The 20774-nt window shown below is 37.1% G+C and overlaps 1 protein-coding gene across 6 annotated transcripts in view; it reads left to right on the top strand.

The window, feature by feature from the left end:
- Nucleotides 1-20774, top strand: part of Cobll1 (cordon-bleu WH2 repeat protein like 1) — a 154149-nt gene that overhangs the window by 84980 nt on the left and 48395 nt on the right. For 5 of the 6 annotated variants that reach the window (XM_047544799.1, XM_047544798.1, XM_047544796.1 and 2 more), the window contains 2 exons: nt 6519-6707; nt 19688-19889. In XM_047544799.1, coding sequence (XP_047400755.1) covers nt 6519-6707; nt 19688-19889 — 391 coding nt within the window. The remainder of the gene's footprint in view (nt 1-6518; nt 6708-19687; nt 19890-20774) is intronic. The other variant, XM_047544802.1, reaches the window with a different exon arrangement.

Genomic DNA, 20774 nt, shown 5'->3' with positions numbered 1-20774 from the left:
ATTAATAAAAAAAAATTGTAAAAAGTCATCTGCACAGGGCTTACAATAGATTATCTTTTGTTTATTTCCACAACCCCAGAGAGCTGGGGACTCGAACCACGTTCCAGCATGAGAGGCGGCACCGTTACCGGACGCGCTATGTGGTCTGCACTGTACAATAGATATTCAATAACTGCATTTTTTTTTTCTCTTCAACTTGGTCTTTGCTCATTTTTTGTTTTTACTTTATATGAAGGTTTTAGTTCTCAAAGGAATGATATAGTATCATTAAGAGCAACAGCTTTCGAGGCAGACAACTTGGGTTTAAGTCAGCTCCTCTGCTTCCGAGCAATATCACCCTGGGTCAATTCCTTGGCCTCTCTCTACATTGGGTCCTTCACTTGGAACATGAAGATGGTAGTACTTCCTTTAGTGATGCGAGGATGAGTTAGTACGTGTGAAAACACTTTCCTTCCTTCTTTCCTTCTCAGCAGACCAGCCTGCTGCCCAGGCTGGTCCAAACTGGTTCTCCTGCCTCAGTTTCCTGAGCAGCTAGAACTGCTCAGGTGCATATGCCACCACTCCTGGCTAGCATGATTTCTAACAGACTCAACACCCAAGGGCTAACAGTTCATGATATTTGCTAAAACTACTTTCCCCTCTCCTGTCCTTATGAGAGGTTACTTTGGGGACTTAAAGACACTGGCACTGGGTAAGCATTTGCTTTGATACGAAGTATACACTGTTTGGTACATTATGCCAAATGTAACCGAAAGATGAGTTCCACTTTTAAATGTGAAAGGCTAACACAAAATTAGGCTATTTTTTCCTGATATCAGTAATGATCCTTGTTGGTCATGGGAAGTGAAAGCAACAACATTTGTGTCCTGACCCATGGATGGGTTATGTGACCTCATACAAGTTACTGAAAACCTGGGCAGAATGAGAGAAGGTTACTTTCTACTCTGGAATTTGTCAGTCCCAGTTTAATTCCCTAACCTCTTTTCCTCAAGGAGGCAATAGAAGCAGAGGAAGTAGGAGCTTCCTGAGAACTGAGAACTTTTACCTATGTGTGTTTCTTTGGCCTTGAATGACTTCTTACACTTTTGGCTGCTGACAGTGTACTACAGAATATTGTGACTCTCATCGATCCATCAAGTGTTCTTCTCCCATAAAGTCATGGAAGGAATACAACCCTGCTTCCCTAACCTTTCCTCATCTAAATCAACAAAACAAATACCGGGCACCCGCTCTTGTGTCAGTTAAATTTCTGAGTGCTAGCAGAGACAGGCCAGGTCCCAGCCTTCACTGAATTTTCATTCTAACATGAAAGAATGAATAAAATGAATTCAGATCCTGATAATGTGATGAGAACAAAATGGTGGTGTGACGGGTGGGATTGAGTGGTTACAAAGTACCTCACGAGGAGGAAACAGTTATCTAAAGTTTGAACTCAAGGTGCAGGTAGTTTGAAGTTCTACAGTTAAAAGCATTTAGGGGGCTGGGGAGATAGCTCAGTTGGTAGAGTGCTTGCCTTGCAAGCACAAGGCCCTGGGTTCAGTCCCCAGCACCACAAAAACAAACAAACAAAATAATGCATTTGGGGCTAGAAAGAGCTAATGCTTTAGGCAGGGGAAGAATGCTAATGTGAATTATAGATGGAATTGAAACCAGGAGTAGTAAGTGGAGAGCACAGAGGTTGACAGAGGCAAGCTCAGTGGTTCTCAGACTTTAGCATGCATCAGTCATTTGAAGAATTGTCAAATATGGCAGAGTCCCTCCCCTGTGCTTCTGATTGTGTAGGTCTGGGGTAGGGGCTAAGAATTTGCTTTTTGCACCGAAACCACATGGACAGGTCATCTGGGACCTCCTAAACTCATAGATTTGGGATGTATTATCAATGGATTGGAAGGCTGGTGAAGGATAAGAGATAGGATATGATCTGATTTACATATTAGAAAATCACTCTGCAACAGAGGACTGAATTTCAAGAGATAGAAGAAAACGATTGGAACAGTCCAAGCTAGAGATAATGGCTTAATTGCCAAGGTGGTAGCAGAGAATCCAGTGAAAATATACAGGTCAGGAAATGCCTTAGAGGTAAGAGCCTAAGAGATCTGGTAATGGATTAGAAGTAGGAGATCAGGGACTAAGAGGAATCAACATATGCCCAAGAGTTTTACCTGAGTTACTCAGGTGCAGAGCAAGGGAATTAACGAGGCATGTGTATGTGTGAATGAGGCTGGAAGATGGAGAGAAGAATCAAGGGTTTTGGTTATATAAAGTTTGAGATACCCATAGGATCTTCAGAGGTGACCATGAGATTTTGGGGCATGTGTGTCAGAGCTCCATAAACAGGTCAGAGTTGGAAGTGTGAGTTTGAGAGCCATCAGCACATAGATGATATCTGAAGCCACCGAACTTGATGAAGTCACCTGGAGGGAGATGGGAAAGGAATAGAAAGAGACAGAGAATGGGCCCCAGGGTGCTCCAGCCTTGAGTAGTCAGGAAGAGAAAACGAAAGTAGTAGAGAATGAGGAGCGGCAGTGAGGAGTAAAGACAGACTGTACTGTCACATGAAGAGCCAGGAAAGAATCCTGAGTAGAGGGCTTGGGCAGTTGTGAAATGGTGCTCCATGTGACTGAGACGACAAAGACAATTTTGTGATTTTTGGGACTCACACAGGTCATATTGACCTTGACAAGAGAAACAGTTGAGTCACATAACAGTGATTCAGATTTGAAAAGTGACTCATTAAGAAAAGGGAGCTTCGTCGTTCTTAAAGGAAGTTTGTGGTTCTTAAATGAACTTCCTCAGGAGCACAATGTTAGGCCCACCTAGGAGCAAACTTTAAATCTTCCGTTACTTAATTATACCCAGATAAACAGGGATTTTGAGAAATTGGTCTCCATCTTAGAGTTGAAATGCATCGTTTAGGGTCCATAAAACATGGCTGGTTGTTTTGAAGGACTGCCTCATCAACACTGACCACCGTGAATCTTGTTTGATGGCCTTCTGTACTGACAGAGGGTAGCTGCTGAATTTCTTTTTGGTTCTTACACCATAATATTTAAAAGGTTATTGTTTTGGCAGTCCTGAGATGGTGCATGAGTCCCGGTGACTCAGGAGGCTGAGGTAGGAGGATCAAAAGTTCCAGGCCAGCCCAGCAACTTAGTGAGGCCCTGAGCAACTGAAAAGGAAGGGTATGCAGCTCAGTGGCAGGGCACCCCCGGGTTCAGTCCCCAGAACTGAAAACAAACAAAGCTATTATTTTAAGACATAATTTAGTTTTTCATATTTTTGTCTTTTACATTGAAGCTGCATTTTGTATACTACTTCTGAGTGACTATAAGAATCCTATAGAAATCTGTTAAATATAGGAACAGATGAGGTCCCACTGGGTCTCATCCAGCTTCTAATTAAGGACATAACTGTGTTTCAGGTAATGTTTTATCCTTTAAAAAAAAAAAAAAACCCAGAAGAGATATTTTATTATAATTCCGTTTTCTTGAATTTCTCTCTCATTCCCTCTGTTTGAAGGATATACAGTAATATAGTGACGATCACAGTGTACACTAGATTTTGAAGTACTGTGTAAATCAAAATGATAAAAGACTAATAATAGTAATGGGGCGCCAGTAAAAATTCTGAGTTAAATGAGGTTTTGGTATTTTTAAAATGTTGTTGGATATGTAAAATTGTACCTTAATTCTCATGATACTGGTTAAAGAGCAGGGGCCTGCAGAAAAATTGAGACAGCCCTGGAGATCCCCTCTTCAAACCCAATTCTTGTAATCATGCCAGAAAGATTTCAGACATGTTGCACAAAGTAACAGGCATATGTTTATGAGAAAGGATGGGAAGTGTGTCCTCTCAGGAGAGGGACAAGAGCTCCTCTTTTCCTCTAGTTTCCAGAGAGTGCTGCCCAGCTCCACCTCTTGACTTCTGGCTGACCACATGGGAACTGCATGGACCACCTCCAAGAGAGGATGGCATAGTGCTCAGAGTTGAAGATCTTAAGGAAATTGAGTCCCCCTGGTTTTGTCTCAATTTCCTGCCCCCTTAACCTATTTGTTACTATTTAAATAGCCCTCAGCAAGCTTTCTTTGTGAGGGTCGTGATATTTTAGTTGCCAGTGATAGTTTCCTGGGTGGAGGGAGGGTCTAGCCCACCTGGTAGGGTATGATGTGATCTTGAAACAGTTTATCTTAAGGAGATATAAGGAAGAGGGGAGTTGTTTTTTTGTTTTTCTGGCATTGGGGATTAAACCCAGGGGTACTTTACCACTAAGCTATATCCTCAGCCCTTTTCAGTTTTTGTTTGGCACAGGGTCTTAGTAAATTGCTTATGGACTGGGTAAGTTGTTGAGGCTGACCTCAAACTTTCCACCCTCTTGCCTCAGTCTCCCAAGTTGCTGGGATAACAGGTATACACAGTGCTCCACCCAGTGGGAGGTTTCAACATACCAAGCCCTCATCTTTCAGGTGCTTATCTGTCAGATAAGACTTCATAAGACTCCCTGTGGTTTTCGGTTGCCCTTCTCATCTTCTTGTTTTTTTCCTGTTTGCCTATTCACAACTAACTGCCTATTTCTAATAGTGGCATTTAATTTAATTTTGTTATTGCTTCAAAGCATCTAAGTAAAACATTGAGAATACTGGGAGACATGAGTAGAGAAAAGTATTTAAAAGATTTTCATGGTGAATAAAAGGCCACCTAAGTTAGAAGCTTAAAGCTTCTTGGGACTCAGACCAAATCTAATTCTTTTCATTAGATTAGACTACGGAGGATGCAAATAAGGTTAACACTTACCCAGTTTGGACGTGAATGGGTCACAGTTGAGAGCCTGTGGTTGATCCTCTAGGCTCTGCCTATCCAAGTTCTCTTTTTTCAAGAGCCGATTCTCTCCTCCTCAAAGCGCACATGGACCCCTGCCTCCCAACCCCACAGGGCGAGTTTTATGTGGCTCTCTCTGCTCTGGATCTTCAGTCACCCCTCTGTTTCAAGACACTTGTCTTTTTCTTTGCTCCTTTTGCATCTTCCCTAGTGAATTACTAATTCATCATGGAAGGATCTCATTCTCATTCTCAGGTACTTTCCATTTTTCAGTGCCAAAGGTGTGACAAATCTTTATTAATTAAGATCATAATAGGTAAAATTAATGTTCTTAATAGAAGTCTGATGTAAATGATATTTCAACCAGTGCTTTGTTTTCCTTTTTTTTGTAGTAGGCTTATCACTAGTGATTAGAGATGGGTTTTCTTCACAGACTCCAAGTACTTTTGTACGTAAGACACCAACCCACAGAACGTCAGCACCGTGAGTCAGAGTTCATTGTAGTGTGCAGTCATGTGGGTGACTGCTTCAGGAATGTGACTCAGTCCCAGATAATTACGTGAAGGTGGAGAGGATGAGGAAGACTTTCCAATTGAAGACCAGGAAGAGCAACACAGGGAGATGGTTGTGAAGGATCCTGGGTTTATGTTACAGAGCTGGCAGAATTTTTAGGGATTGGTTGTATTTTGTGACAAAGGGGATATTTGGTACCAGGAAACTGAAAGGAATTTGATTTACTAGGTGGGAAGACTTGGCGAGTCTTTTAAAATTCATTTTTGGTGCTGTTATAAAAGGAGTTTTTCTTTTATCATACTTTCCTATTAGCTTTTCTTTATTGGCTCCATTGACATAAAAGACTATTACTTATTATGGAGTACAGAAAAATCTTTCAAATGCTCCCCCCTTCGATGTTGAGGTTAGATGCTTTGAAGCAATAACAAAAACTTCTATTTTCCCTATACCAAACCAAAGATACAGTGAAAATTTTAAAAATCTGGGTTGATTATTCAAATCTAAACATAATAATCAACATGAATTATCCAATATAGGCTATTGACTTTAATATACTGACTCTGTACCAAGCCACCTCACCAAATTCTCTGAGTTATAAGTTTTTTCAGTTGATTCATTGATTCCTCATTGCCTTTGATTTTTCTGTGGAATTTTACCCAAACTCTTCAATTCTAAAGAAGTACCATTTTTCTTTATGGCTCCATTTGCTTTCCTCTTTCTGAAATGTCAGTTATTTCAATCTTTCCTATGTATTTCAATTGGTCCCCCCAAATCCAGCTTATGTTTCCTATCTATAAAACATTCTGAATTGCTAGGAAAATCAAGTTCTCTTCCCATGACCTTCAGCTGTACATCTGCATACCTATTGTAAATCAGCCACCAAACTTTATGATAATTTTTATATGTCTGTCAGTCCATCTCTATAATCTCATTCAAGGAAATCATTATTTTCTTAGTATGCAATAATGAATGTTTGTACTGAATGGAATGGAGGCAAATATAAGATAGATCATGTTTTTTGGGGAAAAGAAAATTCCCTTCATTTACCAATCCCTTAACATTAATGGTTAACATTTTGGTGTGTTTATGTGAAAAATCTGTGTACACATTTTGGGTTTTTATAAAATCAGATTATGCTAGAAAGTTACTTTTTATTATATATCATATTTTCTGTTTTATTTATATTTTAGGAGGAAACCAAAAGCCAAGGCACCACTTCCTCCAGCAGAGATCAAATACATGGATGCCTCTTCAGTTGAGAATTCAGTGGAATCTGCTTCATTCATCATGGAGCAGAAAGAAAACATGATAGATAAAGACATTGAACTATTGGTGGTTCTACCTGGGGATATTATCAAATCTACTACTGTTCATGGCAGGTATGCTGGAGAAATTGAAGTACTATGACTTTTTTTTTTTTTTTTTTAATATTGTTACTGGGGATTGAACCCAGGGGTTCTTTACCACTGAGCTACATCCCAGCCCTTTTTATTATTATTATAGTTTTTTGAGTCAGAGTCTTGATAAGTTTCTGAGGGTCTTGATAAGTTGCTGAGGCTGGCCTTGAACTTGTGATCCTTCTGCTTCAGCCTCCTTAGTAGCTGGGATTACAGGTATGCACCACCATACCTGGCTGTGAAATATATCTTGATGTTTTTTTCTTTGATGAAATACTTCCTTCATTCAGTTATCATTTTTCTTTAACAAAGTAAATATTAACAGGGTAACAAATTTTTTTTTTGCCAATGTTTTAATATTAATGCTGTGAATTCCAGCTCAGTCGAGTGACTATTAGAATTTAGAATTATAACTTGTTATTTATTTAATAAGTATTTAAAAAGAATCCTTTCCTAGAGAAATGGTCATCACTTAGACTGATTTTGTAAGTTAAGCTTCCAAAGTCAGTGATTTGAAAGAACACCTTTTCCTCCTTCCCCAAATTGTTCTTTTCCACTTTAGGCTGCTGTCTTGATTTTGTAGATATTGCTATTATTAAAAAATGTAATTATTTATGGAAAAAGACCAATATATCTATAAAATTAGAATTTTTGATTTAATTTAATTAGTTAAAAAATGTGAGTTAAGTAGAAAAGCAAAATCAAATTTTAAGCCAGCAAGAAGCAAAGAGGTGATTTATGGGACTGATAGCTTTAAATACCTGCATAAATGTTGGAAAAATGGAACAAAGCCAGGTGTAATTTTCCATTTCATTATGAAGTGGAAACTTACATAAATGAGCTGTATCCTTGATCTTGTTCCACCTTTTCTCTTTAGTTGCCCATTGTATCCACAAGTACTTTTTAGAATGAAAATTATATTGACCTTAGTAGAAGTGTGAGATGAATATATCTAGGTATCTACAAATATATGGGAAACAAAAGAATAAGTAGGCAATAAATTGAGTATTGCATTCTTATTTTCTGGTTTTGTCCAGGAAACTCATTCAAAATAACCTTATTTTAAGATTTATTAAAGTTGTATGAAACTTTACAAATTAATTAAAATTGATGAAAATATAGTAGTTCAGCTTCAAATAAAACACTGTATTAATTAAATCTGAGTAAGATGTATTCTGCCATTGTTTGTAGTGAAAGCAGGACTATAGCTCATACATGAAACCCTATTTGCAAGGTTGCAAGGCATGTGAATGCCCATGGTGGGCTCCTCCCTGCATCTGTACTTTGGTTTCTTGGTGAGGAAAGCATCTTGGAAGGTGGAGACAATGACCATCATCTCAATTATTGAGAATATGTTATTACTCTGGTTTTAAAGCAATAATAAGAATGGATGTAACTGAGCATAATAAAGGCAATTCCACTTATTTTCCCCTGAATTCAAAGTAAGTTTAAAAACTAAAAAAGCATTTTTCCTAGTTCTGCCACTTCCAGGTAGCACTACTTTCCTTACCAATGAGCCTCCAAAGTTTTCCTTGGGTGTACCAGTCATCTCTTTATATTACTGTCTTTTCTCATTTTTATCAACTAGTTTCTGAGATCTTTAGATTTTTTTTAAGCTCAGTGACTTCAGTATCAGAATCATGGTTTCCCCCTCCATCCTGCTGCCCATCCACAGTTATCCTAGGCTTTTCCTCATGCTGCCCTTAACTCTGGGAACATCCATCTGTGGTCAACTTGCCCTGTCTGCCAGGGCATGGTGGCATCCCATCACTTTAAAACTGTCCCATTACTGAGAAGTTAGGTTGCTTCCTAACTGTTTTAACCTGTAGGTTGTCTGCTTCCTGTTTGCTCTTCACTCTCCTTTTAAGTCTAAATTATGACAGTTCTTCACGTAGCTGCCTTTTCTTCATATCCAGGTTTTCTTCATGTCTGACAGGTTCTGCAGCAGGCATTTCTCCTGCGTTTGCACTTACCAGGATCCTAGACTCTTATCACCCTTTTCTTGCTCTTGCAGCATATTTGCCTCTTGAGTCCTTACACTTGAGTAATCTTCCATCAATCACCTTTGTATTTCTGGGTCACCAATTGTTGAATTGCTGCAGTTTTCTTATCTGCACAGATGTATTATACCTGAATTGTTAGGATTAAAAAAGACATCATATATTTATAGGATTAAATGAAATACTATCAGTGTTTGGCACATGTTGATTTCCCTTTGCGTGTGTGTGTGTGTGTGTGTGTGTGTTGATGCAGATCAAACCCAGGGCCTCATGCATGCTAAGCAAGTGCTCTACCACTGAGCTACATCTGTGGCCTGCCTTCCTCTATTTTCTGTTGGGAATTGCTTTCCTTCACCTGGGATTGTTCCATTTACAGGCACCCACAGATTAATCTGACTTAAAGAACCTCTTAGTTTGTGGCACTACTTTTGATTAAAGACTGCAAGGGACAGTAATTCGATACCAAAATAAGGAAGTCCAATCTACTAAGTGTGGTGTTTGGGACATGTGATTTTCTTCTCCTCTGACATTATGTAGGCTTTTCCTTCACTACTCTCCTTTGTGTAGCTTAAGCTTTGCCACGTGATTCTTTGTTCTTCTATGGTACTCTCCTGTTTTCATCTCTGTATTTTTATGAACATTCCCCTGCCCCTCCCCTGTGGAACTTACCACACTTATTTTCTCCAGTCTGCTTATATAGCTCAAATGACAATTTTTATATAAAGGCTCCCTGATGTCTCCAGAATGGATTTTTATCTCTGGTTTCCAGATTCTTCTGACTCAATATCAGGGTTCTCATATACTGTCCTATGTGTGCATTTTCTTCTTAAGTAAATCACACGGGCCATGAGAGATATCATTCCTTTTCTTTATAATGCTTAGCACAGTTCCTTACTATGTACAAAGCATTTAATAAATTTATTAGAATAAATGTTCTCCCCCCAAAATCTTTATGCGTACATAGAGGTAGCAAATTAAATGGTGTGCTTTGGTGAGGTATGTGGAATGGACCCAAGTTGCTTTCCCAGAATTTTATAAGGAAAGATATTTTCTCCAGGTAGAGAACAAGGTAGGCTTGCCCAGAATTGGAATGCCCAATTTTTTTTCATTTAAATTTTTAAAAATTACTTACTTTTTGATTTTTTACAAACTGCATTTTGATTCATTGTACACAAATGGGGTACATCATTTCATTCCCATGGTTGTACACGATGTAGATTCATACCATTCATGTAATCATACATGTACATAGGGTAATGATGTCTGTCTCATTCCACAATTTTTCATACCCCCTCCTTCTCATTTCCTTCTATATAATCTGAAGTTCCTCCATCCTCCATTTAAAAATTTTTGTTTAGGACTGAGGAGTTTTTCTGGGGGTGGAATTCAGTTGACATCAGCATATTTACTATAGGGTTGATTTAGGAACTTGGTTCCACCTAGGAAGATTCAGTGAGTAGTTTTCTATATTAAGTGTTCATGATTTAAAGCCATGTGTGATTCTGAATACTCAGGAATATGATTCTGAGATATATTTAGAATGTGAGTCTAGATGTGTAGAATGCAATTTGGGATATCACAAGAGTGTAATTTGCTGGATTAGGGGCGTGGTTTGGGAGATTTTAAGAACATGAGTAGGGCCATTTTGAAAGTTGCAGCTACTGCTGATCTATTGTTGAATGGAGTACATAACAGTAAGAATAAGAAAAAATGTTCAGATAGAGACACACGTTCTATTGCTGAAAAATGTTAGCTAATGTGAAGACTCATAATGATAATTTTCTTATGACTTTTTACCATAAAAGAAATAGGAAAAATATCTACAGAATGAGAAAATACTTTAGACTAGGGGAGGTAATTTTAAACAAATTTAAATGCATGAGGGCTTTTTAGATCGGAGACTGAGGGGCCTCATATAAAATTTTTGAGACTAACTTTTCTGAATTTGTCTAAATGTTCCTCATGTTATATTTATTTTGGTGATATTGATTCTGTACTTGCTGTGAAAACAGTATCAATATTAGGTTGAAATATGTATTTAGAATATTTAAAATGTATATGTTGATCCCTTAACTTTTCAGAATTTTTTTTCCCAAAAATGAATTCTTAAGGAAAATTTTGAGAACATTCCCCTTGGTTTCTTGTATGTTTCATGCAGAGGTACATTCAGAATGTTCCATGTGAGGAAATGTGAATACACAGCCTTATCTTCAGAAGAACGCCCTGGGTTGTACCTAGGTTTTCACCAGAAGTTTACTCAGATTAGGGAACACAATAAGGTTGGAGGTAGTAATAGACAATGCTTAGGGGAAACTAAAAGCTTCTTATCATGAATTAGGTTGGTAGCCTTCTGCTGGCTTAACAAAATTTGCAACAGGAGTCTAGAAGTCACCCTCTCTGCCATCTTGCTTTTGTGATCCTGCTCTCACATTGATGTCAGCTACAGTGCTGGGTTGCAAATGCTAGGGTATTGCTGTGTCTCCTGATGTCATGGATGACTGAAGGAAGGAGAGGTTAAAGCATTTTATTTATATATAAAACTTTAGTACAAGGTGTGTTTGTGCGCATGCACACGTGTTTGTATACATACATACTGGAAATTACCATTTTCACCAATGTAGCTCTTTGCTTTATTAAAAATGAATGTTAAAGAATATGACTGTTTTGGACAAATTGCCTAGAGGCTCTCCTCTCAGAAATTTCTGCTAGTGCTTGGGAAAAGTTAATTTTTAGCAAAAAGTAGTTCACAATCTAAACTATTATAGATACTATATAAAATAAGGGAATATGTGGGTACTTCTGTATCATTCTAGATCCTCATAGTTATGTGTCTACTTCGTATGGAATTATTACTCACTGAATAAGTCTTACTTCATTTTTCCTCTGGAATATACTTTTAAAGCAAATTGTTGAGTTTGGAAAAATTTGACTAAAAAGTTGACATTAATCTTTTTTAGCCCATAGACGAGGCATCATGGCTAAACTAGCATACAAGAAAAGCTGCAGGGCTGGGGAGATAGCTCAGTTGGTAAGAGTACTTGCCTTGCAGCAGAAGGCCCTGGATTCAATCCCCACACTACAAAAAAAAAAAAAAGCAAAATAAATAATTAAGAAACAAATAAACACTTATAAAGGAGGAGGATATTTTTCTTCATTATAAATAGGAGTTTGTTTGTTTTGCTTAAGCAAAATTGAGGATGTCATAAATTAAAACACAAGAAAACAGAACTTGAAACTTCAAGTTTTAACTAGAAGTTATAGTTTGCTTTATGACTTTCTGTGTGATCTCAAACAAGTCACCTGACCTCTCTGAGCTTTTCTTGCAAAATGACCCAGAGACATATTGTACATGGATGGTAGGTACCCTGATTTATAGGTTCAGTACCACCAGCAGTTTGACAGGTTACTGGGTAGGTCAGCTGTGGCACTCAGGAGCATTTATCTGGAGTATAACGCCACCTATTGGCAACAGGTAGACTACTAAAATGACAAGAAAATCCCTACTGAATCATTCATTGATTGGCCATTTTGTTAAAACAGAACAAAGCAGTAATGAAAGCAGCAACATGGAACTTGGAAGAGTTGAAAAAGTTGGACCATTTATCAAAAAGTGTCGAATGATGTCAGATATGTGGTAATACATATCTATAACAGGTTAATTTTTAAAACAGAAAAATCTATAGTATGGCAAAATTCATGTTTATGGCTATAAGAATACTTAATTTTGGGTTAAAGTCTCATGCAGTTATTGCTGCTGAAAAGGAAATCATAATTTTAACAAAGTATTTAAGCATAAGAGCACTGCTTGCATTTTTAATTGGTGGGATTGAAAAAATGCTGTAATTAGGCACTTTTACTGCCCAAATGTCCCCACAGCCCTGAAGCCTCTGTTGGGTGACTGCTCTACTGGCTTGAGAAGGTAGCAGCAGAGCCATAAAATGTTCTCTGAACGCTGTTCCCAGCAGGACTATCCTCTTCCCTTCCTTTCCCTTCCCTTCCTTTTCCTAGCATGTACACCTCATAACAATGACTCCTTTTAATTTTAGTTTTTAATTTTTTATGATCAAAAATGCAATAGTTGGACATTTTAGGAAGTTGGGAAATACAGGTAAGCCCCCCCCCCCCCAAACTAAAGCATGATGTCATTATTAAGCAGCAGATTACAACTATTACCTTTGTTGTATTAATCTTTTATTGATGTACACAGTATGTAACACACCCTGTATACACACGTTGGGTTTTTTACACCAGTATGGCATTATATTGGCATTCTATTTTGTGACCTTTTCTTCAGTTACTGATTCACAATTTTCATATCCATAACATTTCATCCTTTGTATTCAAATTGCCCCTATTGCCATGAGATGTATTTGTAGTATTTTTGTTTTTATAAGGGGTGTGTATGTATGTTTAGTAGGTAGTTCTTAAATCAAAGTTTTTATGAAGGTAATTATTTATAATTATCTCTGAATATAAAATTCAAGATAAATGACCAGGTAGAGTTCAGGGTAAAGTGGTGACTTTTGAAGATTTTTTTTTTTTCACTTGTAGTAATAGTCTGTGTTTAGTATTAGATATAAGAATTTTTTTTTAAACCAGTTTAGTAATAGACCTGATCTATCATCTTCATTTTAATTGTTTGTGTTACTTTCTTTACAATATTCCCTGCAGCATAGTTTAATAAGCATTATGAACTTTGGGAGTAGGTGTGCTTTTTTATTGGTTTCACTTCATTTCTTGTCCACATGGAGAGGTAGGGAGAACAGCTTTGTTTTGAACTAGGTGGGTTGAGAAGACATGGCTCATCATCAGCAACAGTGGAGGAGGATTATTTAAGACTGTCCATACTATTGTTTGTAAGTCCGATTGGGTTTTTGGTATTCATTTATAAGGGAGTTAGACTCATATATTGCTAGATATTGGGAAAGATTTAAAAGAATCATAGTAAAAAAATAATTTTATTCAGAGATACTTATCAGATGCTTGAAATCCATCTCTTTGCAATAAGTCCTTATTATGTACCCCCATGTTCCTAGGACAGTGCCCTTTGGCACCTGGTATCTCAGGGTTGTTACTAATAGTGCCCCCTTTCTCTTCCAGGTGTCCTAGCTAGGATGATAAGTTGCAGAGCTATCCTACTGGTAAATGACCTTGTTTAAGCACCTGTAGTGTTTGTAGATTCACTGAGGTAGGTTTTTTGCATACCTTCCTGTTCTCAAAAGCTTTTATTGAACCAGAATATGTATTTTTTTGATTTCCAGTTAGATCTTTAAAACACAGAAATAGAAGTCTTATCCTAACCTTTAGGTAACAAAGTAGGACAAGATTTCCACTGCTATGTGTCATGAATCCAGAAAGGGTCACAAAGGATTAGGGATAATTTCGTGAAGTCATTAATCTGTAAAGTAAATTACAGCAGATATCCTATTCAACCCTATCTCCTGTCCTGATGGGCACTACTTGAGTTACCAAGGGCTAAAATATAGCTGAAGGAATATTGGAATAGGAAGTCAGAAAATTCTAATCCCAACTGCTCCCTGAACTCTGTATGTGCTGTGTGTAAGCTGGTCATGTAACCTCTCAAACCTTACTTGCTAATTCATAAAGTGAGTAGCTTTCATAGTCATTGTGAACTCAAATGAGAAAATACCTATGAACATAATACAAAGAATTTATTTCTAAAAGGAATGGAAAATCTCATAGGGATTTCTTCATTTCAAAGAAGAGGTTTGAAGGTTCTGAAAATAAATTCCTTCTAGGATATCATTATTTTGCAAGAGGTAAACAAAGTTAATACCACATAGATCTGTTAAATAATGCAGTGAACCACAATTCAAAGCACTAGAATGAGAAAGACTGATAACACAGTTGAGGAAGTGATGATCAAGTTCACACAGTCCTACTTTTAATAATTTGCCTCAGGTTTGCCTATCTGATGCCTCTGCTCAGAGTAATTATCCTCAGACAGAAAGCACTATCTTTGGCAGAATTAGCTTGGCATACAGGTAGAAAATGCTAAACAACTCTATTCAGAGATGATTTCATTTTCTGTGGGTACACTTTGTGACTAGTTAATCCTGCAGCCAATGAATGCCAGACCTGCTTTAGAGAAGGTTGTGCATTTATAGGAGAGCCAGACAGTCAGAAATTGCCACCCTCAAAAATCTTCTGTCAGGGTCAACTCTTCTGTTCTAGTGCCCTACGCTAGAACTCTAGTTAAATATTTCTAGCTTTCAAATAGTCTGAGATTGTGTTAGAAAGGTCTTGACCTACTCAGTGTTGTTCTCCCACTTTTGAAGAGGGCATAGCTTCTGTTACTCAAATTGCTTAATAGGTAGAAACCAAAGTTTTCCTATTTGTGTTTGTTCCTATGAATCTCCTTTCAACTGCTATGATTTTTCATGTCAGGTGCTGTAGAGACCCCAGCTGTACATCGGTTGCTGTGTCTTAAACATGAGGTTCAAACAAACTTAATGAGAAAATAATCACTGATGGCTATAACCTTCTTACAACAGCCTGACCTACTGCATGCTTCACATCGTATTAGGTGCTGGGAGTAAAGATTGCTGAGATGTGGTCCTGCTGTAGAGGAGTTCACAACTGGGTACAAATGGATCCCAGGTAGCATCTTAAGCTCACTCTGTCCTGAAGGTCTAGATAAGATTTATCCCACTTGCTGGGAAGGTCCAGTCCCCTTGTGATCTTATTGTAAGTTCCCAAGAGTTTTGTTCTGGGGATCACCACTAGCTCTGATTGTATTTGTATTTTTCCTATGCTAGAGTCCTATCTTTAGGTCATTGCCCTTTCAAAGTCTCCTTTCTCTTCTTGACTTAACCCCTCCTGAAGTCATGACTACCTTAGCCATGGTGTATGGTCATCATAAGGAAAGGTTAGTAGAGTAACACACAGCAAGCTCTTCAGGTTTGGTGTTAGGCTTTCCATTGGGCCCTTTCAGCAACCCTGGCACTTCATGATGTCCCTGCAATAGGACCTCTGCAACTGGCTCAGTCCTCCTTCTAATCAGTGTCCTCTTCCTACCGTGGCTTTAATCCCCTAGCTCAGTACAAAATATATGTAGACTCTGACTGTCTGAGCCACCAACCTCTTCTGCATAATTTTATATGTAACTGCTTTCCCCAGGCTATTCTGAACGTAGAATTCAGAATATAATCCCTTTAAAGGTAAAGCATATCACATCACTCCTCAGAACTCTGTCAGGCTTTTTAGCTCACGCTGTAAGATCTCAGGTCTTCCTGTGAAAGGCCTTTAAGCATTATAAGATTAGCACTCTGATTTTATGCCCACTGTTTTTCCCCTAGCCCACTGGTTTTTGTTTTGATGTTAATCCCATAGAGCACAGTCCTGCCTTAGGGCCTCAGCATTCCAGGCAGACTTGGCAAGTGCAGTTCCCCCAGATATCCCATTCCCTCTAGGTCTCTTTTCTAAAGCCATTTTTTCAGTGAGGACATTCCCTAACCTTTTATTTTTCATCTCTCTATTTATCACAATGTGATTTCTAAATCTATTGTACGTTTTTATTCTCTTACCTTTGGATCCGTGTTTTGTAGCCAGCAGTGGGCCTCAGAAGGGGCTGCTGGGCCTCACCACAGGTTCTGATTGCCTGGTCCAGGCTGGGGTTTAAGAACCTGCATTAATTACATGTTTCCAGCACATAGAGATGTACTAGTCCATGGACCACATTTTGAGAACCAGTGTAGTACAACTACTCTGTCCAGTATGGTAGCCACTCACTACATGTGTCTTATAAATTAATTTTAAGTTAAATGAAATTAGAAATTCAATTTGTTAGTCCAGTAGCTAACAGATCCACTGTACTGGATTATAAAGATAAGAACATTTCCACGACTATAGAAAGTTCTATTTGACACATTGCTCTAGAACATAAACTATATAAAGGTGGATTTCTTTTCCGCTTTTTTTTTTTTTTTTTTTTTTTCCTCTTTCCCCAGAGCATATCCTCATGTTTGTATCTAAGCTCTACCTGGGCTTACTTGGTGTAAGAAATGATAGAAACCCAAATTTTAGATAACTAGTTAGTTCCCATTACCACCTATTAGAAATTCAGTTCTTTCCCCAGAAATCTAAAAGACCACTATCATGCAGTATTAAATTTGTATATGCATTTTGGACCTGTGGCAGAATTTTCTGGTATGTTGTATTGGGGATAGGAATATTTTCAAGACAAAATTGGCTTCTGAATTATCATAAAGAATTGAACCTGGAATTAAAACATGGGAGATGTCCTATGCTTTTAGTTAAGTTTCAGTGAGCATTTTTATTTAACATTTAGGCACTGTTGAGTTCAGACATTATGATAAAGTCTTATGTCAGTGTGTACTACCTTTTTGCCATGAAGTCTGGCATAGTGTGTAAGATAATCAACTTGACTAAGGGAATAGAACATTATTTAAATACTTTTGACTAATTATATACCATAGTTATTAAATTAAAAATAATGTATCACAGAAATAGCAGTAAGCATGCCCAACATCTATGCAGAGTATTAAATTGTTACCTTTTGAAGATAGAAACTATTTTTTCCTAAAAAGTTGATATAATCAGAAAAGGATGAAAAATGGTATTAAAACAGGGCTAAAAAAAAATTACAATTAATATTTTTGCCCTGTTTATATTTTCTGGCAGAGATTCTAAATGACTAGCAGGTAAAAGGTGTTTGAGTTGTAAACTTTAGTTTTTTTTTTCATTTATTAAATGACACATATATAGAGAAAAAATATAACATGCACATATCACTGTTTACACAGGCAGTAGATCACTGTACATTTGGTTCACAATGAACTTCTCCAGTGTAACTATTTATAGCTGTATTTATCTAGACATTAGCTAATCCTTCTTAACTTTATTAATAAAAGTGCATTTTTTTTTACATTGAGAATTGGTATGTGGCATCAATTAATCTCAAAGTATTATATTACCAAAAAAATACATTTTTATAAGGCCAGTATACTGGCCTCCTTGTGGATGAAATTTAAAGTAGATTGTCCAAATGCAGTCTGGGCAGTTATAGACAGTTCCATAGTGTGTAACTTGAGGACATAAAATTCCTAAATATTACTGCACAGCATCAAATCAAGATATTGCAGATATATTCTGAGGACTGCAACATATTCCAGACAATTCGTTGTATTGAGGACATTAGTCTTTCACTTATTCTTTGTGTGTAGTGGTATGGTGCTTGTATGTGGGGGAGGAGGAGGAAAGTGAGGCACCATTAAGAAATGCACCTCTTCCTACCACAGAGATTGTCATGGCTAGGAACTTGTGACAACCACAGAAAGGGGGTGTGATGGGGGCTGGACACGGGGATGGTTTGGAAATTTATATAAAGTGTTGTTTGACCTCAAGGTCACACGGTGATAAACAACTAGTTGACCCTTACCCACCTCTGTAGGAAACTCCTTCTCTTGAAAACACTAAATACAAAAACCCCAAACTGGGAACTGCCTTTAGGGGAGGCGGGGTGAGGTGCTATGTGAAAACAGATGTACTAAGTCTTATATGGCACACTGAATGCTGAGATTCCTAGTCTCTTTTCCCTACCAAATGCCTGAATGCAGTATTTAGGTTCTTATCTCTCTAGTCAGGAAACAGGAAAATCATTTTTGCTGACATTTTGTTTCCCAGTGGGGGGAAAATTGTAACCAGATTACCCTGAAGTGAAGTACTTGAATCCATACTTCTTTCCATGAAAACAGGAGTTTTACACAGTATTGTAGTGCCTTATTCTTTTTTTTTTTTTTTTTTTTGATAGTGCCTTAAGTGTGAACTAACAGTTAAGGATTGCCAGGCATTTGAGGAAACACATGATACAAAAGATTTTTTTTTTTTTTTTTTTTTTTTTTTTTTTTTTTTTAGTTGTTTTCCTTAGGGCTGACTATTAAGAAAGGCTCAGAGACCACATTGTTCTGTTCATGGTGTTAGTGAAAACACAAGTCTATGTCAACAGTTGACATATTTTGAAAGGGAAGCAAAATATTGAGAAGTGTCCCCAGATCTCAGGTTGGATATCCAAGTTCCTACAGAAATAAATCCTATATTACCATTAATTAGTATTTAATACTCAATCACTATTTTTAAATGATCTCATGCATTTACTTGATTATTTTTTTATGTCTAACATAGGCCCCATAAACTTTTTCTCTCAAGGGCCAGATAGTAAAACTAATAGACATCTATTTCAGTCTGCACAGTGTAACATAAAAGCAGGTCAAATCATTATATAAACAAGCAGGTGTGGCTATGTTCCAGTAAAACTTAATCTGTAAAAACAGACTATGGGCCCACTTTGACCTGCAGGTTGTAGTTGACTGATACTTGGTTTAGCTCATGTAGTAGAGTTAGATCTATGAGGACAGGTGCACCATAATATCTGTATTAAGATGCAGAGCCTATGAAATATTAAATATTTTTGGTGATTTAAGAAATATGTACTCTTTAGGATTTTGTATGCTTCCTCATAGATACTTTAATATCTGTTCTTCAAAACCAAAATGGTGGTAATTTCAAATACTTCATTTTATGAGAACTTTGGGATATAGCCAATTTATAAGCTAAAGACTGCCAGTATTTCAACTAAAATTGTCAAGAAGTACCTACTAAGTTAAGTGACTGCTCTTGAGTAAATAGGACTCATCTCCTCCTAAAATTTATATTGTAAAATAATTTGACAAAAACCTATAGGCAGTTGTTAAATCAACCTTAGGAGCTAAGTTCTCTTAAATGCTACCTGGGACATTTTAACTATTATAATTTTATTTGCTAAAATATAGTTAGAATTTTAAGCTGATTTCATAAATACTACATCGTAGCATTGTTTTATTTATTGAAGATAGGTGCATAGGAAGAATAATTCTCAAAACTCTAACAGTTAATGAAATTATTTTGTGGACCCTTATGATCAGCATTTCTCTTGTTTTGCAGCAAACCAATGATGGACTTGCTAATATTCCTCTGTGCACAGTATCATTTAAATCCATCAAGTTACACCATTGATCTGCTGTCAGCTGAAAAGAATCACATTAAATTTAAGCCAAACACGCCAATAGGAATGTTGGAGGTAGAGAAGGTAATTTTAAAGCCAAAAGTTTTGGACAAGAAAAAACCTACCCCAATAATACCAGAGGTAAGGATCCCATTATAGATTTTGATGTCTAATGATCAAGGTATTAAGTTGATCTTTTAGTTAGTAGCTCATTCCAAATGAGATAAAAATTGACTTGTTAGTCAAATTCAATCTGAAAATGGTTATTATGTTTCCCTGGGCCACAGTGTTTAGAATCCAGTTCGTTATTAAGACTGTATCAACTAGAATTAGAGGAATAATTTAGATATTGAATATTATAAAGTGATTGTATCAGAGTCTGACAATTATATATATGCTGGATTTTAAACAGCTTTAAAATTTTTTGTTTAATGGGAGGTTTTAGAATCTTTAATGAAAATGTATTTAAAAATTTATTATAATATAATATTTTGGCTTCTCTATTTGGTAAGTGGCAGTTGTCATTTAATATCTATTGTTATTTAGGTGCTACATAGTGACTTGGTTTTCCTTAATGTATGAATTTTAACTAAGAAATTTAAACCAGGGCTGGGGCTGTAGCTCAGTGGCAGAGCACTTGCCTCTCATGTATGAGGCACTGGGTTCGATCCTCAGCACCACATAAAAATAAACAAAATAAAGACATGCTATCCATCTACAACAACAAAAAGAAAAAAACTTAAAAAAATGATTCTAATATATTATTTAAATATAATATTTTAAAACAAAAATAACGATTCTAATATAATCAGGTTTTTTTTGCGGGGGGGGAGTGTGTGTGTGTGTGTGTGTGTGTGTGTGTGTGTGTGTGTGTGTACTGCTCAGGAGGACTTTGTGCATGGTAGGCCAACTCCACACTGAGCTGCATCCCCAGCCCTTAATCAGTTCTTCTTTTAAAAATTATTCTGTTGGTATAAACAGTGGGGTAGAAGTTTATGGTTTTCAAGAGTAATCTTTCATTATGAA

Source organism: Sciurus carolinensis, chromosome 3 (assembly GCF_902686445.1).
Source record: "Sciurus carolinensis chromosome 3, mSciCar1.2, whole genome shotgun sequence".
Taxonomy (NCBI): Eukaryota; Metazoa; Chordata; class Mammalia; order Rodentia; family Sciuridae; genus Sciurus; species Sciurus carolinensis.
The sequence above is the reverse complement of the archived record's forward strand: the minus strand, read 5'-3'. Positions and strand labels throughout refer to the sequence as shown.